The sequence below is a fragment of the Drosophila bipectinata genome, chromosome 2L, assembly GCF_030179905.1.
Source record: "Drosophila bipectinata strain 14024-0381.07 chromosome 2L, DbipHiC1v2, whole genome shotgun sequence".
In the NCBI taxonomy this organism is placed as follows: Eukaryota; Metazoa; Arthropoda; class Insecta; order Diptera; family Drosophilidae; genus Drosophila; species Drosophila bipectinata.
Genome location: NC_091736.1, coordinates 20290831 through 20309657, shown reverse-complemented (window position 1 = coordinate 20309657; position 18827 = coordinate 20290831). Strand labels below are relative to the sequence as shown.

The 18827-nt window shown below is 42.0% G+C and overlaps 2 protein-coding genes and 2 non-coding genes across 5 annotated transcripts; 1 reads left to right on the top strand and 3 right to left on the bottom strand.

The window, feature by feature from the left end:
- Positions 1–446: 446 nt before the first annotated feature.
- Positions 447–2164, bottom strand: LOC108127237 (uncharacterized). The gene is made up of 2 exons (XM_017244176.3): positions 803–2164; positions 447–744 (listed from the first exon to the last, which is right to left on the bottom strand). Exons 1-2 carry the CDS (start codon positions 1910–1912, stop codon positions 637–639), a joined length of 1218 nt encoding a protein of 405 aa, XP_017099665.2. The 5' UTR covers positions 1913–2164; the 3' UTR covers positions 447–636.
- Positions 2165–2359: 195 nt separating this feature from the next.
- dachs (unconventional myosin-IXb-like dachs) lies at positions 2360–16336 on the bottom strand. Of its 2 annotated transcripts, XM_043213862.2 has the most exons (8): positions 15885–16336; positions 15581–15801; positions 7357–7583; positions 6600–7172; positions 5232–5936; positions 3155–4817; positions 2940–3097; positions 2360–2873 (listed from the first exon to the last, which is right to left on the bottom strand). In XM_043213862.2, exons 1-8 carry the CDS (start codon positions 16319–16321, stop codon positions 2538–2540), a joined length of 4320 nt encoding a protein of 1439 aa, XP_043069797.1. In that variant the 5' UTR covers positions 16322–16336; the 3' UTR covers positions 2360–2537. The 2 variants fall into 2 exon arrangements, with proteins under 2 accessions (XP_043069797.1, XP_043069798.1); XM_043213863.1 differs by lacking the exons at positions 15581–15801; positions 15885–16336 and adding an exon at positions 13408–14493.
- TRNAD-GUC (transfer RNA aspartic acid (anticodon GUC)) lies at positions 11129–11200 on the top strand. Its single transcript has one exon. It is a non-coding gene; the product is annotated as a tRNA-Asp (tRNA).
- TRNAD-GUC (transfer RNA aspartic acid (anticodon GUC)) lies at positions 11479–11550 on the bottom strand. Its single transcript has one exon. It is a non-coding gene; the product is annotated as a tRNA-Asp (tRNA).
- Positions 16337–18827: the final 2491 nt, after the last annotated feature.

The window sequence follows — 18827 nt, the reverse complement described above, 5'->3', positions numbered from 1 at the left end:
TTCAAATCGGAAATGGGAGGTTTATCTGTCGAATGCCATTAACCTCACCCATCCAATATCCTGACCTCATAAATCCTATTCATTTGGGAGCTGCAAATGAATTACAAATATCTAGCAGTAGCGTACTAACCAAGCTGCAAATGCAATCGAATTTATTTATTTACTGCTGTGTTAGACTTTCCTGATTTATGCATGTTATTCGATTGCTCAGGCATTCAAATAATTGAACCTCCGGGCACCATAAAATCCGAAACATTTGATACACACCTGCGTAGGTGGTAATGATTATTGAATTCAGTTTAGGGGATGGCTAAAACAAAATACTCTGCTGTCATGCTAGAATAGTGTTTAAGGGTAAACATTACCTTTTCGTATTAAAGGGGCCGATATCCATAGTTTAAAATTAAATTCGCACATTTGTTTAGTAATGAATTTTTACTAGTAATTTATTTTTATTAAATACAACGAGGTAAAGTGGTCAATAAGGCCCTGAGGTAGTATTAAAATTAATCAATCTTTCAGATAAGTCAGAGATAGATTTCAAATCTATAATATATAATAATTTTTGATCGGGCTTTTTTTCAATAGCCCAGCTTTATGCCTTCAAAAGGGTCTTTGTAATAATTAACCGGAAAATTACATTTTTTGGTCAAAGCCAACTTCAATAAAACGTGAAGTCCAAACATCAAGCTTGATTGGCTCAAAAGAAATATTTAGATTGGTGTGCTGCATAGCGGGAAGTACCTGTAAGAAAAGGCAATTAACTAACTTGATGAGGCACTTTTAATGAGGAATCACATACTTTTTTTGGATCCAGTCCAGTACCATATAGGTGGAGTGTTATTGGAATAGTTCGATTTATTAAAACTCTAGTCATGACTGAAGTACTTGGCCCGATGAACTGTTGGCACAACTTAGTGGACGATAAATTAAGAATTTTGAGGGAAGGGCAGGAGCCCACCATATTCCAGAGCTGATCGGGAGTGGGAAGGTCGCGCATTTTCAGCAAGTGTAGCTCCTCTAGATTCTTCAGCTTGCGGCAAATGTTGTGTAGAAGATGTGTCTCAATGTCGTCATCCTGAAAGACCAGCCGTCGAAGATTTGACATTTTCTCAATGGCGTAGGTGACATGTTCGCTACTCCAAAAGGCATCATGGAAAAGGAGTGACTGCACCTTTAGCGGAGCCAACTTGGCCAAGTTGTTTAGCAAAGTTTCGTAGTAATCCCGTGTGTAGAAGGCCAAACGGCGAAAGTTCGGCAGACGAACCAATTTAGCCAGAAACTCTCCTAGCAAATGATGGTCGTCCATAATAAGCTCTTCAAGGGTTGTGCAATAGGTGATGTCCGTGACGACGGAGTCTAGGGTGACATTGTAGCCATAGTACAACATTGTGAGCTTGGTCAGTTTTAGTTTTTTGAATGTGTCTTCGAAAGTAAAAGTGTCTAAGTATTCGCACCAGACTAGATTCAGCTCCTTTAACTGCTTCCAGCGCCAAAGGTGCAAACCGGTAGTGCTGCTACTGAGGGTGAGATGCGTCAGGTTCGGGAACAGCACTGTGAGCATCATGGTCTCGTCATCGCCATATTCCAGATTATACTCCATTTCGCAGTCCAGTTTTTGAACGTGGGGGAAGTCAAAGTTGGTCATTTCCTCCAGAATATCCATTTTGCCTTTGGTCACCTTTACACTCTGCACGGAATCCGCCCAGTACTTTACGGAATCCCTCATAGCAGACGTGTTTGACTCAAAAATTTCCAGGACGTCATGGGTGAGATGAACATATTTGAGATGGCGCCAGTGGTACTGCACATAGGATTTCATATTCGCATTGATGGAGGCCACAGACAACTGGTCCTTCATTGGCAAATATTTGAGAATGTTTATCCACACATCTTCATTTAGTCGCTCCATTACGATGTTTGAATAAGAACAAGAAATTAAAAAAAAGTAAACAAATACTTTTTAAAGATGGCACTTTGTTAGTGGTGGCACTGACGTATTACTTCTTAGAGATGGCTCGTGGCTTTATTATTCACTGCTTGCTTTTAACCGATTTTTAAATAAAGGCGGGAGAAAAACGAAATATTGTTGCTGATCTTACTGAAAGGTTAAAAGGATTCAGAATAACTTTCTTATATAACAACACCATTTAAATTTCAATGCATGCTTCGTTTATTTAAATCAAGAAATGAATCTTAGAATGAATGAATGAATCTAGAAATATTTTTAAAACATCTGATATGTGCGTTTTCTACTTTAAAAACTTTAAATCTACAACTTTTTAAAATTTAATCTCAGTAACATGTAAAATACTTATGAATTAAATGGAAGAACTTATTCGATTGGCACTTGTGGGTATGCATTTTCGGCTACAACCTATGGGGTTTCGTTTATTGAAAAAAACACTTTAATAATACTATGTAAGTCTGGGGCTATAGAAAGCACCTTCTCCTTTCATACTTTTTTTTAAATTCTTATAAATATTTTTTTTCTTAACAAATTATGTATGTACAGTCTTCAAGCACTTTAATATTTCTTAAATTTTTACACCAGTTCCTTGGCCAGCTGGAATGGCTCCCAGGGTTGCGGTGACGCCTCCACCAGCATTGGCATTACCATTCGAATTGGAACTTATTAGCTCCATGTATTGGAATGGGACATGGTAGCTTTGGCCTTTGTGCTCGACCATCAAATGACCACGGCCTGTGGAAGCACCCACCACGGTCACTGTTTCCCCTTTCTTCAGATGCTGAGTCTCCGTCTGACTCTCCTCGGGAAAGTTCATCTTCATCACACGGCTCTGGGGATAGCCTAGTTTTGAATTTCCATTTATAGTATAGGATCGTGATGGAGGCACCGGAGGTGGTCGTTCCTGTTAAGTATTAAGGATAATAAATAATATTTGTTTTATCAATACTCATATTTAAGAAAAACTTACCAAATCCAGTCCAAATAGATTACAAGTTTGCTGAATAATTTTTTGATCGCACTTTTCCTGGGGATCCGGGGGTGGCGTACCTGCAATTGGTTGGGGTCTGGGTCTGGTCACAGTTCCTCCTATGCCAAGGCTTGTGGACTTGGCCGATAGTCGTGGCACTTCAGAGAGAATATGTATGTAAGATCTGTGATATTTTACAACGGAATATGTTCTACCTGTACTTGGAGCTGAAGCTGCTACCGCTGCCAGGGCAGCCATTGCTGCTGATGATGTTCCCTTGTTTCCGGAATTTCCTGTCTTGGCCACTGGAAGTGGAGCGTTGGCATTCGTTGGAGGATGGTGGGCAACTCGAGAGTGCTTCGCGGCACCGTTGCCCACCTTCTTGCGCCACCACCAGCCTCGCCAGGTGGCCTGCATCAGTGTAGCACTCTTGTGACGAATCTCCGTGCGCAGATGCTCCAGATGCTGGCGGATGCCCTCGCTTAGGAAGACATGCCTCTTGCCCGGAGCCCAGGCCAGTGTCACCGATCCGTCTAAAACTGGAGGACGCTCCATGGCATACTGCAGAATCAGCTGGCAATCCTCAAGAGCCTTGTCCTCGCTGCGTCGCAGGAGGCGGAATGGAGCCAGCATCCGGTAGCGGGCATTAAACTGCTTAAAGCGCATGCGGTGTGGGAACCCACTAGCCATCAGATTAACCGTCTCCAGGACCTGTAGCGAACGAATCTGGCGCACCACGGTGGCCCGGTCGAAGCTGCCAGCTGTCTCGGATCCATTGCTACGGATGCAGCGCACAAAGTGCGGCCTGGCATGAACCAGCGTCCTCAAGAGGTTGTCCAGCCGTGTGTGGAAGTCCTGGGTCAGAGTGGACACCGGTTCATCGCCATTCAGAAGGTCCGAGTGGGAGGTGGGGGAGATGCGAAAACTGAGACCCCTGGGAGCCTGCTGCTGGGCATATAGAGCCTTCAGCTCAGACCCGAACAGATGGGTGGCGAACCCGAAGTTGCAGCTGTGCTTGTAGAACACTGCCACCAGGTCATCCGGAACCCGGTCCCTGTTGGTGTCCAGGAAGTCCGTGGTATCGTACTCCACTCTCCCAGCAAAGTGACGGATAAGGAACATACGAGGATCGTGGGGCTCAGCGGTGGGCTTAGTCTCCAGGCGCGTGGAGCATCTGTGCTGCACCTTCAACTTGGCCACGTAACTCTCAGCCGTGCCCCTGACAGAGCACTCCGCGTCCAGCATGCTGAGCAGTCCCGTTCGCAGGGAAGATATAAGATCGATGCAGGGAACATTGTCCACGTAGTCCACCTCAGTGTCGCACACGATGCCCTCATCCCGACAGGATTCCACCGAGGACTTAAAGATGTGCGTGTTGTAAAAGTGCTGCATGGTCTCGGCACAAAGATTGATGCACAGATGCTCCAGCTGAGCGTGGGGCGAGGGCTCCTCGAACCCAAACATGTCCAGAATGCCGATAAAGCCGTCGGTGGCATGACGCACAGCGTTATTGAGAGCCGCCATCGACTTGGAGCCTGCGTTCCCACCTCCAATGGTGGAGGCGTGCTGAGAGGCGGCATCCGCCTGGTTGTGCACCGATTCATTGGAGTCTGAGCTGAGGGTGCCCAGCGTGGATCCCAGTCGCTTGAGGCTGTTGGCCCTCCGTACAATGGTGGCCACCGTGCGACAGTATAGCGCCTTTGCCAGGCAGTCCCGGGTCATGTTGGCATCTCCATCTCCGCACACCGACTTTACCAGCTGGCCGCGCACATTGTGGGTGCGGGTGGTCAGTCCGCGGAAGAGTGCAGCGGGTGGGACCCCCAGAAGACTGGCCACCGAGTTGAGTTCGGTTTCGCCCTTCACGTCCACTTCCAGACCCTGTTACGAATAAAAGAGTGATATTAAACAATTAGTTAAATAATGTTATGTGGCCTTGTGAATTATTAAGTCAAAATAAGTAGTACCATGAGGTACAAAAAGTTTCTTACTCAGCAAATTTAAATTATCAAACATGTGTATTTCAGACGTAAATTACCCATGTGTATATTAAATATACCCATCAGCGCAAGAAACATTAAAAACAAGGTGCTTGCTCGAGCGAGAATCGAACCGGGGTTAACCGGTTCGGAGACCAGCACTCTAACCAAAGCACCACTGCGGCATCAGCGACTGAGTTGCCAAACATGAAACTACAAGCTGAGAAAAACACCAACACTAGGTGGCGCTTGTCCACAACCCAACACCTTTTAAAAATAAAACATTTAAAAACAGAATTAAAGTCAATCCACTTACCCCTCCATCAATAAAATGAACATTTCCCAATAACAGCACAGCAGCCAACACACGGACCACGTCCAGAAACGGAATGCCCAGGATGCCGAGACAAGTCTTCCAAGCCTGAAAGCGCGCAGCATCATCCTGCTCGTTCTGGCCAACATCCCCGCGCAGGTAGCGCAGGTTGACCGGTGAGTAGCCTTCCAGGTGAAGTTTCATCCGCTCCTCCCTGTTCAGACCCGCCAGCATTTGGTAGAAGATGTGGTAGTTCTTCTCCTTGGGCAGTGGTCGGATGACGCGCGTCTGGTCCAGGAAGTAGCAGTGGATCTTGGTCCTATACAGAGCTCCATCGGTAACCTGCACCTCTATGAACTGTCCGATTCGACTCGATTCCGAGTTCGTGGTGGTTTTGGCCGATCCCAGGGACCTAAGGACAGTAAAGGCAGCTGCCAGATGCTTGAAGGCATCCGTCTCCGGTCCTCCTCCTGCGATGGCAAAGAGCTGACGGAGCATCAACATTGCATTGGCCGTCTTTCCAGCACCCGAAGTACCCGACAGTATAATGGCCTGGGGGTAGCCAGTCTCGCTTTGCTGACGCACTGCCTCCTGGACGATTTTTTGCAGTTGAGGGGCCAGCGGCAGGGCACGCGTAGAGGTGAGCGTCAGAGGATTGCCCACGTCCAGGTAGGGATTGATGGAGAGCAATATGGGACCTACATTTGTCTGAAAGAGCGCAAAGATAAATGAGTTTTTGTGAGTCAACTGTTTTGAGCTTGGCGAGGCCTTGATGGATGACACCCATTAATCCAAGACACAGAGAAGGATTTATGAATTATTCATACCTACACTACTCTAGAGCTTCTTCAAAAATATTTTATTATCGGAAAAATCAAACCCAATATTTAGAAAGAACCTCACTATTTTCAAATTTGCGTTTAATATGAAAATTATACGAACAGAAAATTGTACCGTTGCTAAAGTATAGTTTTTCTTTAACCATCACCTTGAAAATAATTCCCGAGTAACCAAACACCGCTAGAAGATATGTTAAACTCGACTCCAGCCCCAAGAGCTACAAGCTCACACCTCATCCGCAGCTACGGTAGCCCCGAGACCCCTGGATCCCCTTCATTCCCCTTCGACTAGGCTACAAACATCAACTTCCTTTGCCGCTCGCCAGACGGGCTATGACGAGTAATTGTCGAAATTAGCTGTTAATCTAAGACCGAGTGCAAACGGAGTTGGCTTTTAATGACAAACTATCAGAGTAATTGCTTGAGAACCGTGGGGAGCGGGCAGAGTGTCGCTTCTGGGACCGGTTTCTGGCTGCCTAGTGATTTGCGGTGTGTTAGGTGATTCGAAAAGGCGGTTCCCGCCGATACTCACAAAGTACCGCTGCTCGTTGAAGCGGGCCTGCAGGGTACGCATTACGGCATGTTCGGTGAGAGGGCCGGACAGGTGGATCAGGTCCTGCATGTCCTTGGGCGAAGGGCTGGCCTGCTGCTGATGCAGCTTCTGCTGACCTCCGGCAAATCCAAAGCCAAAGGGCAAGGTTTTCACGCTCTGGCAGGGATTTGCAAGCTTCGGCTGCGGGATAAATGGCATTTGCTGGCTTTGATTATGGCTGACCGGATGTTGGCCTCCTCCGCTAATGGGGTTGGATGAAGCCGCTAGGTGTCCAGAGTTGGAAGACCGCATGGGCAGTGTGTTGGAGTTGGACTGGGAGTGGGGATTGGGATGAGAGCCGTGCCCCAGGATGTTTCCCAAGCTGCTCATGTGGGGTAGCGTGCCGGTGGACGGGCCATGTCCGTTCGTATTCTGGTGATGGGACAGACCCGACTTATCGGCCAGCTGATGCGGAAGCGGATGTGGAATTGAGGTGTTCCGGGCCGACACCACTGGTCCTCCTCCTCCTCCGGATCCCGCATTTGATGGCAACGTCTGGCTGAAGCTGTGATTCTGTAAAAAGATTATGGAAATTCAACATTGTATTTCGATATGTTATCGAAAGAGAAAGCAGCTTCAAATGATTTGTTTGGAAACAAAGAACATCGAAAGTGAAATCATGTTCATTATTTGATTGATTTACTATTGTTTATATTTTTAGAAGTTTTTTAATCTCTTCAGAGTTCAATGGGCTCACCTTGGATGCTGCTTGCTGCCCATTGGTATGCTGTTGCAGGGCACTGGCGGAGAGTCCAGCTCCACCGGAGCTGAGGTTTAGGTTCGGGCTGGAGGCATTTAACTCGAAGTTGTTCGCCTGCCCCTGCCCTTGGCCAACGTGAAGGCGATTCCGCAGGGTCACCAGCTCGGTGCTAAGGCTCTTGAGGCGCTGTTGCAGGTGCACTGCCTCATTGGACGAAGATGCATCTGAAAATTAAAGTAGTTTGGTTGAATATAAGCTTTAACTTGGTTAAGTTTGGTTACAACTGGCCTTGGGAGCTCAGTCTTGACAAAATATATCCAATGAATTACTTGGAGCAGAAAAGGAATCAGTAAGGAAATTAAATAATACAAAAAATTATATTTAGTTAATTTTCATATCATTTAACATTTTAATCATTTAACACAAGCGCCATTAAAACCTGTTAACAAATAAGTCATGGACTGCTCAGTTTAAAAATTTTTTAAACAAAAACAAAATTGTTTACAATTTGTTTAGTAGGTAGGCGTTGCCAAATCATGGAAAAAAATCCTATTTAAGAAGAACCCATCATGGCATTAAATGGCATTCGGTCTCAGACCGTTGTCCAGCAAACACCTGCTATACCAGAAGTTATTTTATTTTATTTTTTGATATTTTTTGATATTTTTATTTTCTTTTGTTTATTTTTATATGTACGAAAAAAGCAACATGGAAATCTCATTGTCAGATATGTTTTTTTTTGTTTTTGGCTGAAGCCTGAAGAAGAACCCATTTTCATGGCATTCGGCCTCAAACCGTTGTCCAACAAACATCTGCTATACCAGAACTTATTTTATTTTATTTTTTGATATTGATTTTTATTTTCTTATTTTTATTTTTTATGTACCAAAAAAACAAGATGGAAATCTCATTGTCAAATACGTTTTTTTTTGTTTTTGGCTGAAGCCTGAAAAATCTGAAAAAGAACCCAACTTCATAGCATTCGGTCTCGGACCCTAGTCCAGCAAACACCTGCGATACCAGAAATTATTTTTCAATAATTCTTTGTTGGAAATCAAGCTTTCGAAAACATATGTAAGCTTTTGGGCTGTTTTGTTTTTTTTTTTGTTTTTCTACTTTGTTTTTGCTTAAGTATTTAAAAAATTCTGAAGAGCATTTTTACCGAACAAAGGTCTAAGCTCGGGGATTGATGGATTCTTTTGAGATTTTTATTTTCTTATTTTTATTTTTTATGTACCAAAAAAGCAAGATGGAAATCTCATTGTCAAATACGTTTTTTTTTGTTTTTGGCTGAAGCCTGAAAAATCTAATGAATAGCCCAACTTCATGGCATTCGGTCTCAGATCCTTGTCCAGCAAACACCTGCGATACCCGAAGTTATTTTATTTTATTTTTTGATATTGATTTTTTTTTTCTTATTTTTATTTTTTATGTACCAAAAAAGCAAGATGGAAATCTCATTGTCAAATACGTTTTTTTTTGTTTTTGGCTGAAGCCTGAAAAATCTAATGAATAGCCCAACTTCATGGCATTCGGTCTCAGATCCTTGTCCAGCAAACACCTGCGATACCCGAAGTTATTTTATTTTATTTTTTGATATTGATTTTTTTTTTCTTATTTTTATTTTTTATGTACCAAAAAAGCAAGATGGAAATCTCATTGTCAAATACGTTTTTTTTTGTTTTTGGCTGAAGCCTGAAAAATCTAATGAATAGCCCAACTTCATGGCATTCGGTCTCAGATCCTTGTCCAGCAAACACCTGCGATACCCGAAGTTATTTTATTTTATTTTTTGATATTGATTTTTTTTTTCTTATTTTTATTTTTTATGTACCAAAAAAGCAAGATGGAAATCTCATTGTCAAATACGTTTTTTTTGTTTTTGGCTAAAGCCTGAAAAATCTGATAAAGAACCCATTTTCATGGCATTCGGTCTGGCATTCAGACCCTTGTCCAGCAAACACCTGCGATACCAGAAGTTATTTTATTTTACTTTTTGATATTGATTTTTATTTTCTTATTTTTATTTTTTTTATGTACAAAAAAAGCAAGATGGAAGTCTCATTGTCAGATAAACTTCTACCATATTAATATGTAAAATTATCTACATATAAGTGAAGTTTATGTGGTAACATTTAATGGCATTCGGTCTCAGACCGTTGTCCAGCAAACACCTGCGATACCAGAAGTTATTTTATTTTTTAATATTGATTTTTATTTTCTTATTTTTATTTTTTATGTACCAAAAAAACAAGATGGAAATGTCATTGTCAAATACGTTTTTTTTGTTTTTGGCTGAAGCCTGAAAAATCTGAAAAAGAACCCAACTTCATAGCATTCGGTCTCGGACCCTAGTCCAGCAAACACCTGCCAGAAGTTATTTTTCAATAATTCTTTGTTGGAAATCAAGCTTTCGAAAACATATGTAAGCTTTTGGGCTGTTTTGTTTTTTTTTTTTTTGTTTTTCTACTTTGTTTTTGCTTAAGTATTTAAAAAATTCTGAAGAGCATTTTTACCGAACAAAGGTCTAAGCTCGGGGATTGATGGATTCTTTTGGGATTTTTATTTTCTTATTTTTATTTTGTATGTACCAAAAAAGCAAGATGGAAATCTCATTGTCAAATACGTTTTTTTTTGTTTTTGGCTGAAGCCTGAAAAATCTAATGAATAGCCCAACTTCATGGCATTCGGTCTCAGATCCTTGTCCAGCAAACACCTGCGATACCCGAAGTTATTTTATTTTATTTTTTGATATTGATTTTTTTTTTCTTATTTTTATTTTTTATGTACCAAAAAAGCAAGATGGAAATCTCATTGTCAAATACGTTTTTTTTGTTTTTGGCTAAAGCCTGAAAAATCTGATAAAGAACCCATTTTCATGGCATTCGGTCTGGCATTCAGACCCTTGTCCAGCAAACACCTGCGATACCAGAAGTTATTTTATTTTACTTTTTGATATTGATTTTTATTTTCTTATTTTTATTTTTTATGTACCAAAAAAGCAAGATGGAAATCTCATAACCAAATATGTTTTTTTTTGGTTTTGGCTGAAGCCTGAAAAACTGTCTGAAAAATCTTGTACCTTTTATTTTAATTATTTTTAACATGATCACAAATCAATTGTCGTCATTAGCTTTGGTCTCCATAACTGCGACAGTTCCTTTCTGAGATTTTTATAAGTGCGTTCATAAAGTGTTTTTTTTATTAAACATCTGCGTTTCATTATTTAATTCTTTTTAATTTTTTTTTAACGTTAGTCTGTTGGTGTTATCCTCTTAAAAGTCCAAGTGGGACGTCTCTTTGTCGCAGATCCTTGGCTTTTGTCTCGAGCATTGCCAGACTTTCTTTCTAAAATTGTATCTTATTCCTTAATGTTTTTTATTTAAAATATGAGTTTTATCAATAAGCCTAAGCTTTTTAATTACAGGCTTGTTATCTTCTTCACGAGCTTCTTATTTATTTATTTGACGATAAATAACCTTTACTTTTAACCTTTTTTATGTTTTATAAATTTTAAGCATTTTTTTGTACCCTGGTTTTCAGAGTTGGAGTTGTAATTTGAGTTGGAATTTGAGGTTCGAGTTCTTCTAATTTTCCATATCATTTTTGATAAACCTTAAAACCCGTGTTCTGTATGTACCTCTATAACTTAAGTTTGCTACGGACTGTTCTACAAAGTTTTAAAAATTGTTTTATTTATGTATGTCAACTCATCAAACAAAGTTCTAACGTTAGCCTACAATGGAATTTTGACTGCCCGCTGACAACATCCTCGATAGTATAGTGGTTAGTATCCCCGCCTGTCACGCGGGAGACCGGGGTTCAATTCCCCGTCGGGGAGATGTTTATTTACATTTTTTTACTTTTATGGTTTAATAAAATTATCAATTCTTGCTTAAATATGACACACATTATTATTTTTATTAAAAACTAAAATTACAAACCATCCATTATATAAAACCATTTGTATTAAACTATCTTCCCGAGGAAAATTTATTTTTATCTTACCTTTTTTTGGTAAAAAAAAAGATAAGTTAAGGATATCTGCATTATATATTTCCTTACTTTGTAAAAATTATTTAAATAAATAAAACAATTTAAAAAAAAAGTTTCTAACATCTCCCCGACGGGGAATTGAACCCCGGTCTCCCGCGTGACAGGCGGGGATACTAACCACTATACTATCGAGGAAGTTGTCGACGGCTGACCAAAAGTACTAATTCAGAATTTCTAAACTTCCTACCTCAATCATCCATATATAAAGACATTCTTTTTCTAGACTGACATGTATGTACATATATATAATCAATATTTGTAGGAAAGAATACTATAATAAAACGTAGCACTTTGTAATTTAGCGATAAGGAATTTGTTTAGTTCTAATTAACAACTCAATACAACGAATATAAAATTCACACCGATTAATTCTGCTTTAAAAGACAGAAACTCTTGCACGCGGATCCATATTATAGGCTTGTGCCGATAGAATAGCAAAAGTCATCTTAATAGATATAGATGGAGAACATTTACATAAAATGTTAATGAACCAATTTCGCCAGAGTCGCAGAAAAATAGAGACACTGGACGCGCAAAGATGAAACACAAATAGCCGGCAGGTGAAAAAGAGACTTCAGAAACAAATACATAGAATAAAAGATCAATGAGACGACTCGACAATCAGCTGCTAATGCCTACTGATTTATAGATACTTTCAAAACAGGGCCGAGAGGTCATTGTTACAGCCCCAACACCCATAAAACCCAGCCGAGCTAACAAGTTTATATATAAGCTCCAAAGACCTGTTCCCACTAATTTTCACGACCCATTCAACAAATCAAACTAATTGGCTAATGAAAAGCTATAGAAAAATGAGAAGAAAATGAGTACTCGGCAGATGAGATGAGCGAGGGCCCTTCTAAAAAACAGACTCTGCAATAAAAAAGAGGCAGGCAGACAGAGCCAAGCTTACAACAGAAACGTATTCGACAAAAAACAATATCATTGATGGCTGCCGGAGGAAACCAGTTTTAGTTTTGTTTTATTATTATTTTTTTTTTTTGTTTCTTGTTGCCCAAAGCTGCACTCAAGAAATGTAAGACAAAGCCAGAGAAAAAGCTACAGAAAAGACATCCAACATCCATCTTAGGCAGGCAAACTTTTTCAAATATTTGTAGACGTTTTTACGATGATTAAGGCTTTTTCGAAATTAGTGACAGAAGATAACATTTTCAGTAGGGCTTAAGGTTATTAAATTAAAAAAAAAAATAAGTAATGGCAATTAAGCCATTGATTGGTGAAAATGAGGCACCGCAGCATGAAAATAAAGTGGATTTGTTTAAGAGTAATTAGAAGCCAACTCAACTGGCTTTCTTCTGTGGATTCGAATTTGAAGTTTGTCTTGTTTTTGGCAAGTAGAAAAGGTTTGTGAGTCAAAACGAGCAGCAAGCAAGAAAATTTCTTGGAAGCTGAATAACAAAGTTGGCCCAAAACTGGTCGCCGTGCGCACCAAGTACTCTGGCAAGAGGCCGGGGAGTGCGGCTAAGTTTGGAAGGGGGAAGTCAGGTCGCCTCGCACAACTGTTGCAACTCGAGAGAGGCAAGTAACACCCATACAGCCGAGCAGCAAAAGCCAGGTATCCATATAAGCGGATTCGGTTGTAGTTATTGCGGATGATTATGAATATGAATTCAATCGGCGCAGAATGCTTATATAGGAGGTTGATTGAAACTTTGAAACAAGAAGCCCAAGATGGCAGTGACAAGTAAGTTGAGAACCAATCAACTGGCAGCTTAGACTTTTGTAGAGAAAGAATCTATCAAACCATGTTCCATATTTCTAAAAAAAATAAACTCTGTTTCTTGCAAATTTCAAATGTTTATTTATTCATTTTTTGATATTTGATCATACTAATTTATTTTTTTAAACGAAATAATTCATATAAGTTAAGTTAGAAAATCTCCACTTACTCCTAGGAACAAAAGACTTAGGAAACAAACTCGAAATTCCTGACACACTCCAAGACTACATACCATGGCGTTAAGAACTTACCCTGCAGCTTCTTTTCCGTTTCCCAAAATTTTTGCAATTCGGTAAAATATTTATCCAATATGAAGACTTTTGAGAGGCCCAATGTGGCCATCGTTGTTGTACATTTGTGTGGCCCACGACGACGAAGACGACGATTTTCTTATTTGAATAATTCCGTATACAGGCTCTCACAGACACTGATTACACACACAAACACACGCGACACGGCCGGAGGAACAGGTTTTTGGTTTTCCGCACAGGCTCTGCCAGGCACCCGTATCTGTATCTATGGCATAAAAACCGAGCCCGAGCCCGAACCCGAGTCCGAATCCGAATCCGAATCCCAGTTCCAAATATATAATAAAAAGAGGATATGTATAAAAATATATATGTATGTAGTTATGTGTGTCTGTGTAGGGGAGACTCTGCAGCTGCAACAAGTGAAGCAACCGCAAAACACACGAAAAATAAGTAAACAAGCAAAAAGAATGCAAAAGGGCGAGCAGCAGCAGAGAAGCAGCAGCCGAAACCAAATCACAGCGAGCCTGGCCGGCCTCTTCGCCTCCTTGTATCGGTATCCGTAAGATACTTTTGCAGCACACTCGATGGTTCTGGATCTGCTTTTGCTTTTCTTATTATTGTTGTGTTTTTTTCCCCGTCTCCTCTTGGGGTTTTTTTTTCTTCGCGGGCGCGCTTATTTTCTCGTTTTGTGCAGACTTTTTCGTCGTTTTCGTCGTTTTGTTCGTTTTTGAAAAACGAGTTTCCAACTTTAACTCCAGCTCCAGGTCCAACAGGCAGACAGAGACCTCGTACCCGCACCCGTACCCAGTGTAGATATTGCTTAGATACCGAAGGTACAACACACACACCAACACAGATGCACACGCGTCCGCCGCGCTGGAGCAGTTTTTCAGATACACAGATTCAGATTCAGATTGATTTGCCGCTGCTGGCACTTTCCACTCCGGTCTACCCCGTGACCTCTCCGCCGATTAATTATAAACTTTAATTAGGTTTTCTGCGCGACCCGGCGATCATTTCACTTCAATCACCTCCGCTTGAAAGTGAATCAACTTCACGAGCATCCGAAGCGAACGTTTAAAACTCCAGTCACAGACTGAACGCTTCTACGGGAACGGTGATCTCTTGGAGCTCACCTGGTCCGGTCGCCGAGCCGCTCTTGCTCTCGCTCTCTCTCACCTGGTACTTGGTAGTTGGTGCTGGTCTCTTCCGCTCTGCGTCTCTCGCAGGTAAGTTTTCTAACAGGTAAAAGGCTCTACCTTCTGCATCTACGTCGCCTACCCAGCAGATCGCCGCCGATCGCCAGTTGTTCAAATATGAGGTCAAGTGTTTGAACTATGCGCCTGTCGCCTTCCCTCCTCACCGACTGCCGACTGCCTGCATGGCTGTATGGCTGCGTTGGAGTCTTCGTCGCGTGTTAATTAGTGTTTATTGTTTATTGTTTGGGCTGCGTTTCACAATTCCCACAGCTCCGCTAGATCGTTGCATTTTGCAAACTCACCGTCGGGTGCGGCGGGTGCTGCAGTGCGGATGCAAATGGGCATACTAAAGTGCATACACGATTTTTCCTTGTCGCAGGCAAATAGCACATAATAGCCTTTCTTAGTTAATTACAAATCGCATACAAATTAATTAAATTGAATGATTGTTTTGATGGTTATACCAATTTAATGAAAATGGTTTCATTAGCGGCAATCTATTTTCAAATAATTTTATTGTAAAACTCAATAGCAACATTTTTTAAATATAAAATTTATGTATTGAAATTTACTAGATAATTATTTTTTTTAATTATAGCTTAGCAACTACGCCTGTAAGTTTTTCGCCCACAATTTTAAATTTAGCGCTACACTGCTTGAATACTGCTTCTAGTAAGCAGTGTATAAAGCGCCACCTGGTAGTCGTTTTCATGTATGTAGATACCAAATAGAATGATGTAAAATTTACAAATTGCACCAACATTTTTAAAAACTATTTTATGGAATATTATAATTTTTTGAATGTTTAATCAAATATAATATAATGTGCAAAAAAACGCAGATTTGACCTATGCTTTTAGAATCAAGGTATATGTATCACCCCAAAACATGATTATAGTGAATTAATATCTCGTAATATTTACAAATTTATTTAATTTTATAAAAATTTATAGGAGTGCTACTCTGCAACTCACCTGTTATGTTTCCCGTGGTTTTGTTACAAGTCTTTTTCCGCTTGGCGACTGGTAAGGTGTAAATGGCCGAGAATTTGGTAAACCGTTCTACCACAGCACTGATTTTGCTGGGCTTTGAGTCCTTTTGGTGTCCCGCATCTGTTCCTGCCACAACCGGAGACGGCGTGGGCTGCACAATGATTGGCGATGCTTTCCTTTGTTTGGGTGACGGCGTGGTCGAACTGGTTGATTACAGATTAAAATTTAAAGATTAATTATAAAAAAATATATATATATTTGAGTGGAAAAATAATGAGCATCTCACCTGACGGCTTTGTGGTATTGGCAAAAGAAATCCGGCCGCATCCGATGACGGCATAGGAAGTCCTCGCAAAGTCGCAGGACATCATCGTCCTCGCAATTTTCGCTTTCACTGCTGCTTCCGCTTTGTTCGCAGTCCTTCTCTTCCTCCTCCACTTCTGCAGATTCGTTTCTGCCTCTCGGTAGTCCTTTTCTTCTGGGTTGAGCATCCTGCTGCTCCTGGGGACTGTAAAGGAAGGCTGGAATCGAATCCCCGAGGAAATCCGGAATATTCTCAAAGAAGTCCGCCGTTCGCTCATAGCTGCTGCTGCTGGCATCGGAGCTCTTGGAGCGCTGCTGCAGATTGCTCTTCAGGCTCCGACTCCGGCTCTTGCGGAGAGTCAACTGGTGCTGGTGGCGGCCCACGTCGTAGTCAGCATACGTCTGATCCGGCAGCAACATAGCAGTATCATCCTGCTTGGCCTCTTAACCAGGCCAACGCTACAAAAAGACACTTACATGAGAATGGTAAAGATAACTTAGGATATCCCTCCTTTTGATGGATATTCACTTGGTTTTAATACTATCATGACCCAGAAAATAGAAATCCAGTTACCTATTTAAGCTTGGAAAGTTCGATGCAAGTGTGACATGTGCTAAGACGAGCTGAGCGGCTGGCGAAATCAAACGAGACATCGATTCGTATTTTAATTGCTTTTAAATCAAGTGCACTTGCATTTGGTGTTTGGTGGCCAATGTGGCTGATGGCAGGGGCGGGAGGAAAGTCGAGGGATGAGATGGCTTCCGCGTCTGCAGGTCCATAAACCTGTCGGTTTATTGGCGCAGCCGATTACCGCGATTAGCGTGACCATGACGAAGGTGACAGACACGGACGCTAATGCCTTTTACTGCCCAGCTCAGTGTTCAGTGTTCAGGGATCTGGCACTGCCAGACTGGGGCTGGAGCTGATGCTTCTGGTTTGATGCAACATGTTGCAAGCAGGCCCCAAAACAGATGACTGGCCCATCCAAATGAGACGCGATATTTATGCCACACGCGGATAGTGCGCCGTGTGGTCCCACGTCGGCCAGGAACTTTTGCTGTTGGCAATTAACTCAAATGATTGTCATAAAGTGTTGGACGTGTGCGGAGGATGGGGCCCAAGTCCAAGACGAAGTCCGAGCTGTAGATTCAGAGCCACTGGCGTCGGCATTTTTCAGTGTCAACACAGCGGGCGGCGGCGTTTGAGTTGAAGTTGAAGGTACCACCGAACCAAGTCAGGCCCAGATCACAGATATCCGAGCCACTTCTGGTTTATTATGGCGATTACGCAACTTGTAAGAAGATGCCCCCTTTCCGCAACAAGTTAAACCAGAAGAGGGGCGATGAAAGGTGGATACTTTTCCCATCGGACCAGCAATCTAGTACTTTGATTTTTGTCAATTTATTGGCTACTGATTGGCTTCCTCGACGATCTCCCAGCTGACAGATTACACTGCCGCGGAAATGTTTTGGTCATAAATCGGCTTAGCCAAACGGAAACGAAACGGCAGCCATCTCGTCCTGAACAATTTGGCTATCTAAACATGGCTAATCGCATGGCTGGGGCCTTCTAGAATGAATAAAATATGTCATCTAATAAATGTGTGCCCAGGCAGTCGACCAGGCTATCAGTATCAGGTAGCGACATCGCATAAAATAAAATAAATCTCATAAATATGCAGCCAGCGACCAGCAGGCGAGGGGACAGGGCCGGCCAGGGGGAGCAATGCAGATGGAGGAACTGCAGACCCGTTCACCTGGCTACCTTAGCTACCTGGGCGATAGCTGCGACTGACTGCTGGTCGGGTCTGCGACGGAAAGTTATTTATTCTAACTACGAGTACGATATACAATTTCCACTCCAATCTGCAAAGTGGAAGACAAACGCCGCTGTGGGTCGCTCCGCTCCACAGCTCCATGGAAATCTTGGCTGGCCCCTTCTTGGCTGTTTGGGGCAAGGGATTTGCTTTCTCATGTGGGGGGCCGATGGTAATTTGCATTTGCAGCAACTTCAACAAATCAGCATTCGTCCGACTGAGATATGAATTAATTAGTAAGCAGAAATTTCGAGGGAGATACATTCGTATCTAATATTTGCATACCTTCTAAGCGGAAGCTGCAAAAGTTACTTGAAGATACTATCACTGAAGCATTGGCTTACAGATTTTGAATATTTCTCCAGTCCTTGGTCCTTAGGCAGGACTATTTAGCTCATGAAGTTATCCACCAAAAGGCCTGTGTTTCTGAACGCCTGGGCAAACATTTACAATCAATTTGAAGGCATCGACTGAGCAATTTCCCAGGCCACGGATGATTACAGGTCTAGGATGAAGCCCTTCTCCTGGGCCTAGAACTCCTCCCCCATGCTCGGCGGATAGGAATTGCACTTTTGACTCGCTACATGGAAATTACATGATTTAACTTAATTTAATAAAGAGCCAAGGGCACCAGCTCCGACTCCTTCTGCTGGCCAGGCATCGTATCGTGGATTCGTGGCTCGCTTTTGTGATTTACCGCGTGTTTCCATCCCCATGTCCCTTCGTCCACCCCCGCTTTCCTTCTGTAGATAGTTCACTTAAAAAAAAACAAATTTCCTTAAAAAAAACTATTTTTTCTTTCAATTAGTTAAGCCTCATAAATATTTTTGAAACCTCCAAAAGCTTATGGAAACTATTTGAGATGTTTGGGAGGTTCTGATATTTAAAATGTGATAACTGATATACTTTTTTTCAGTGCATTGAAAGCCAAAGTCGGAGTCCAGTGTCTTGGCCTTCCATCAACGTGGTGGGCTGATGTACTCGAACTTGGCCACACTCCGAGACTGTTACCCCGACCGACCCTGCGGTTTTTTCTCAGTGCAGGGATTTGTGAAGATCAAGAGATTTTGATTAATAGGTGGTGGTTGCCTGGGTCTGGACTGTTCGAC

What these genes read in the sequence shown, in the direction of transcription:
- dachs (XM_043213862.2), bottom strand. Translation starts at nt 16,321, where the DNA reads ATGTTGCTGCCGGATCAGACGTATGCTGACTACGACGTGGGCCGCCAC. An exon ending in CAATACCACAAAGCCGTCAG is followed by an intron (nt 15,802 to 15,884) that starts GTGAGATGCTCA and finishes GTAATCAACCAG; the next exon opens with TTCGACCACGCCGTCACCCA. An exon ending in AGCTTCAGCTCCAAGTACAG is followed by an intron (nt 3,098 to 3,154) that starts GTAGAACATATT and finishes TTCTCTCTGAAG; the next exon opens with TGCCACGACTATCGGCCAAG.
- LOC108127237 (XM_017244176.3), bottom strand. Translation starts at nt 1,912, where the DNA reads ATGGAGCGACTAAATGAAGATGTGTGGATAAACATTCTCAAATATTTG. An exon ending in CTGGACTGGATCCAAAAAAA is followed by an intron (nt 745 to 802) that starts GTATGTGATTCC and finishes CTTTTCTTACAG; the next exon opens with GTACTTCCCGCTATGCAGCA.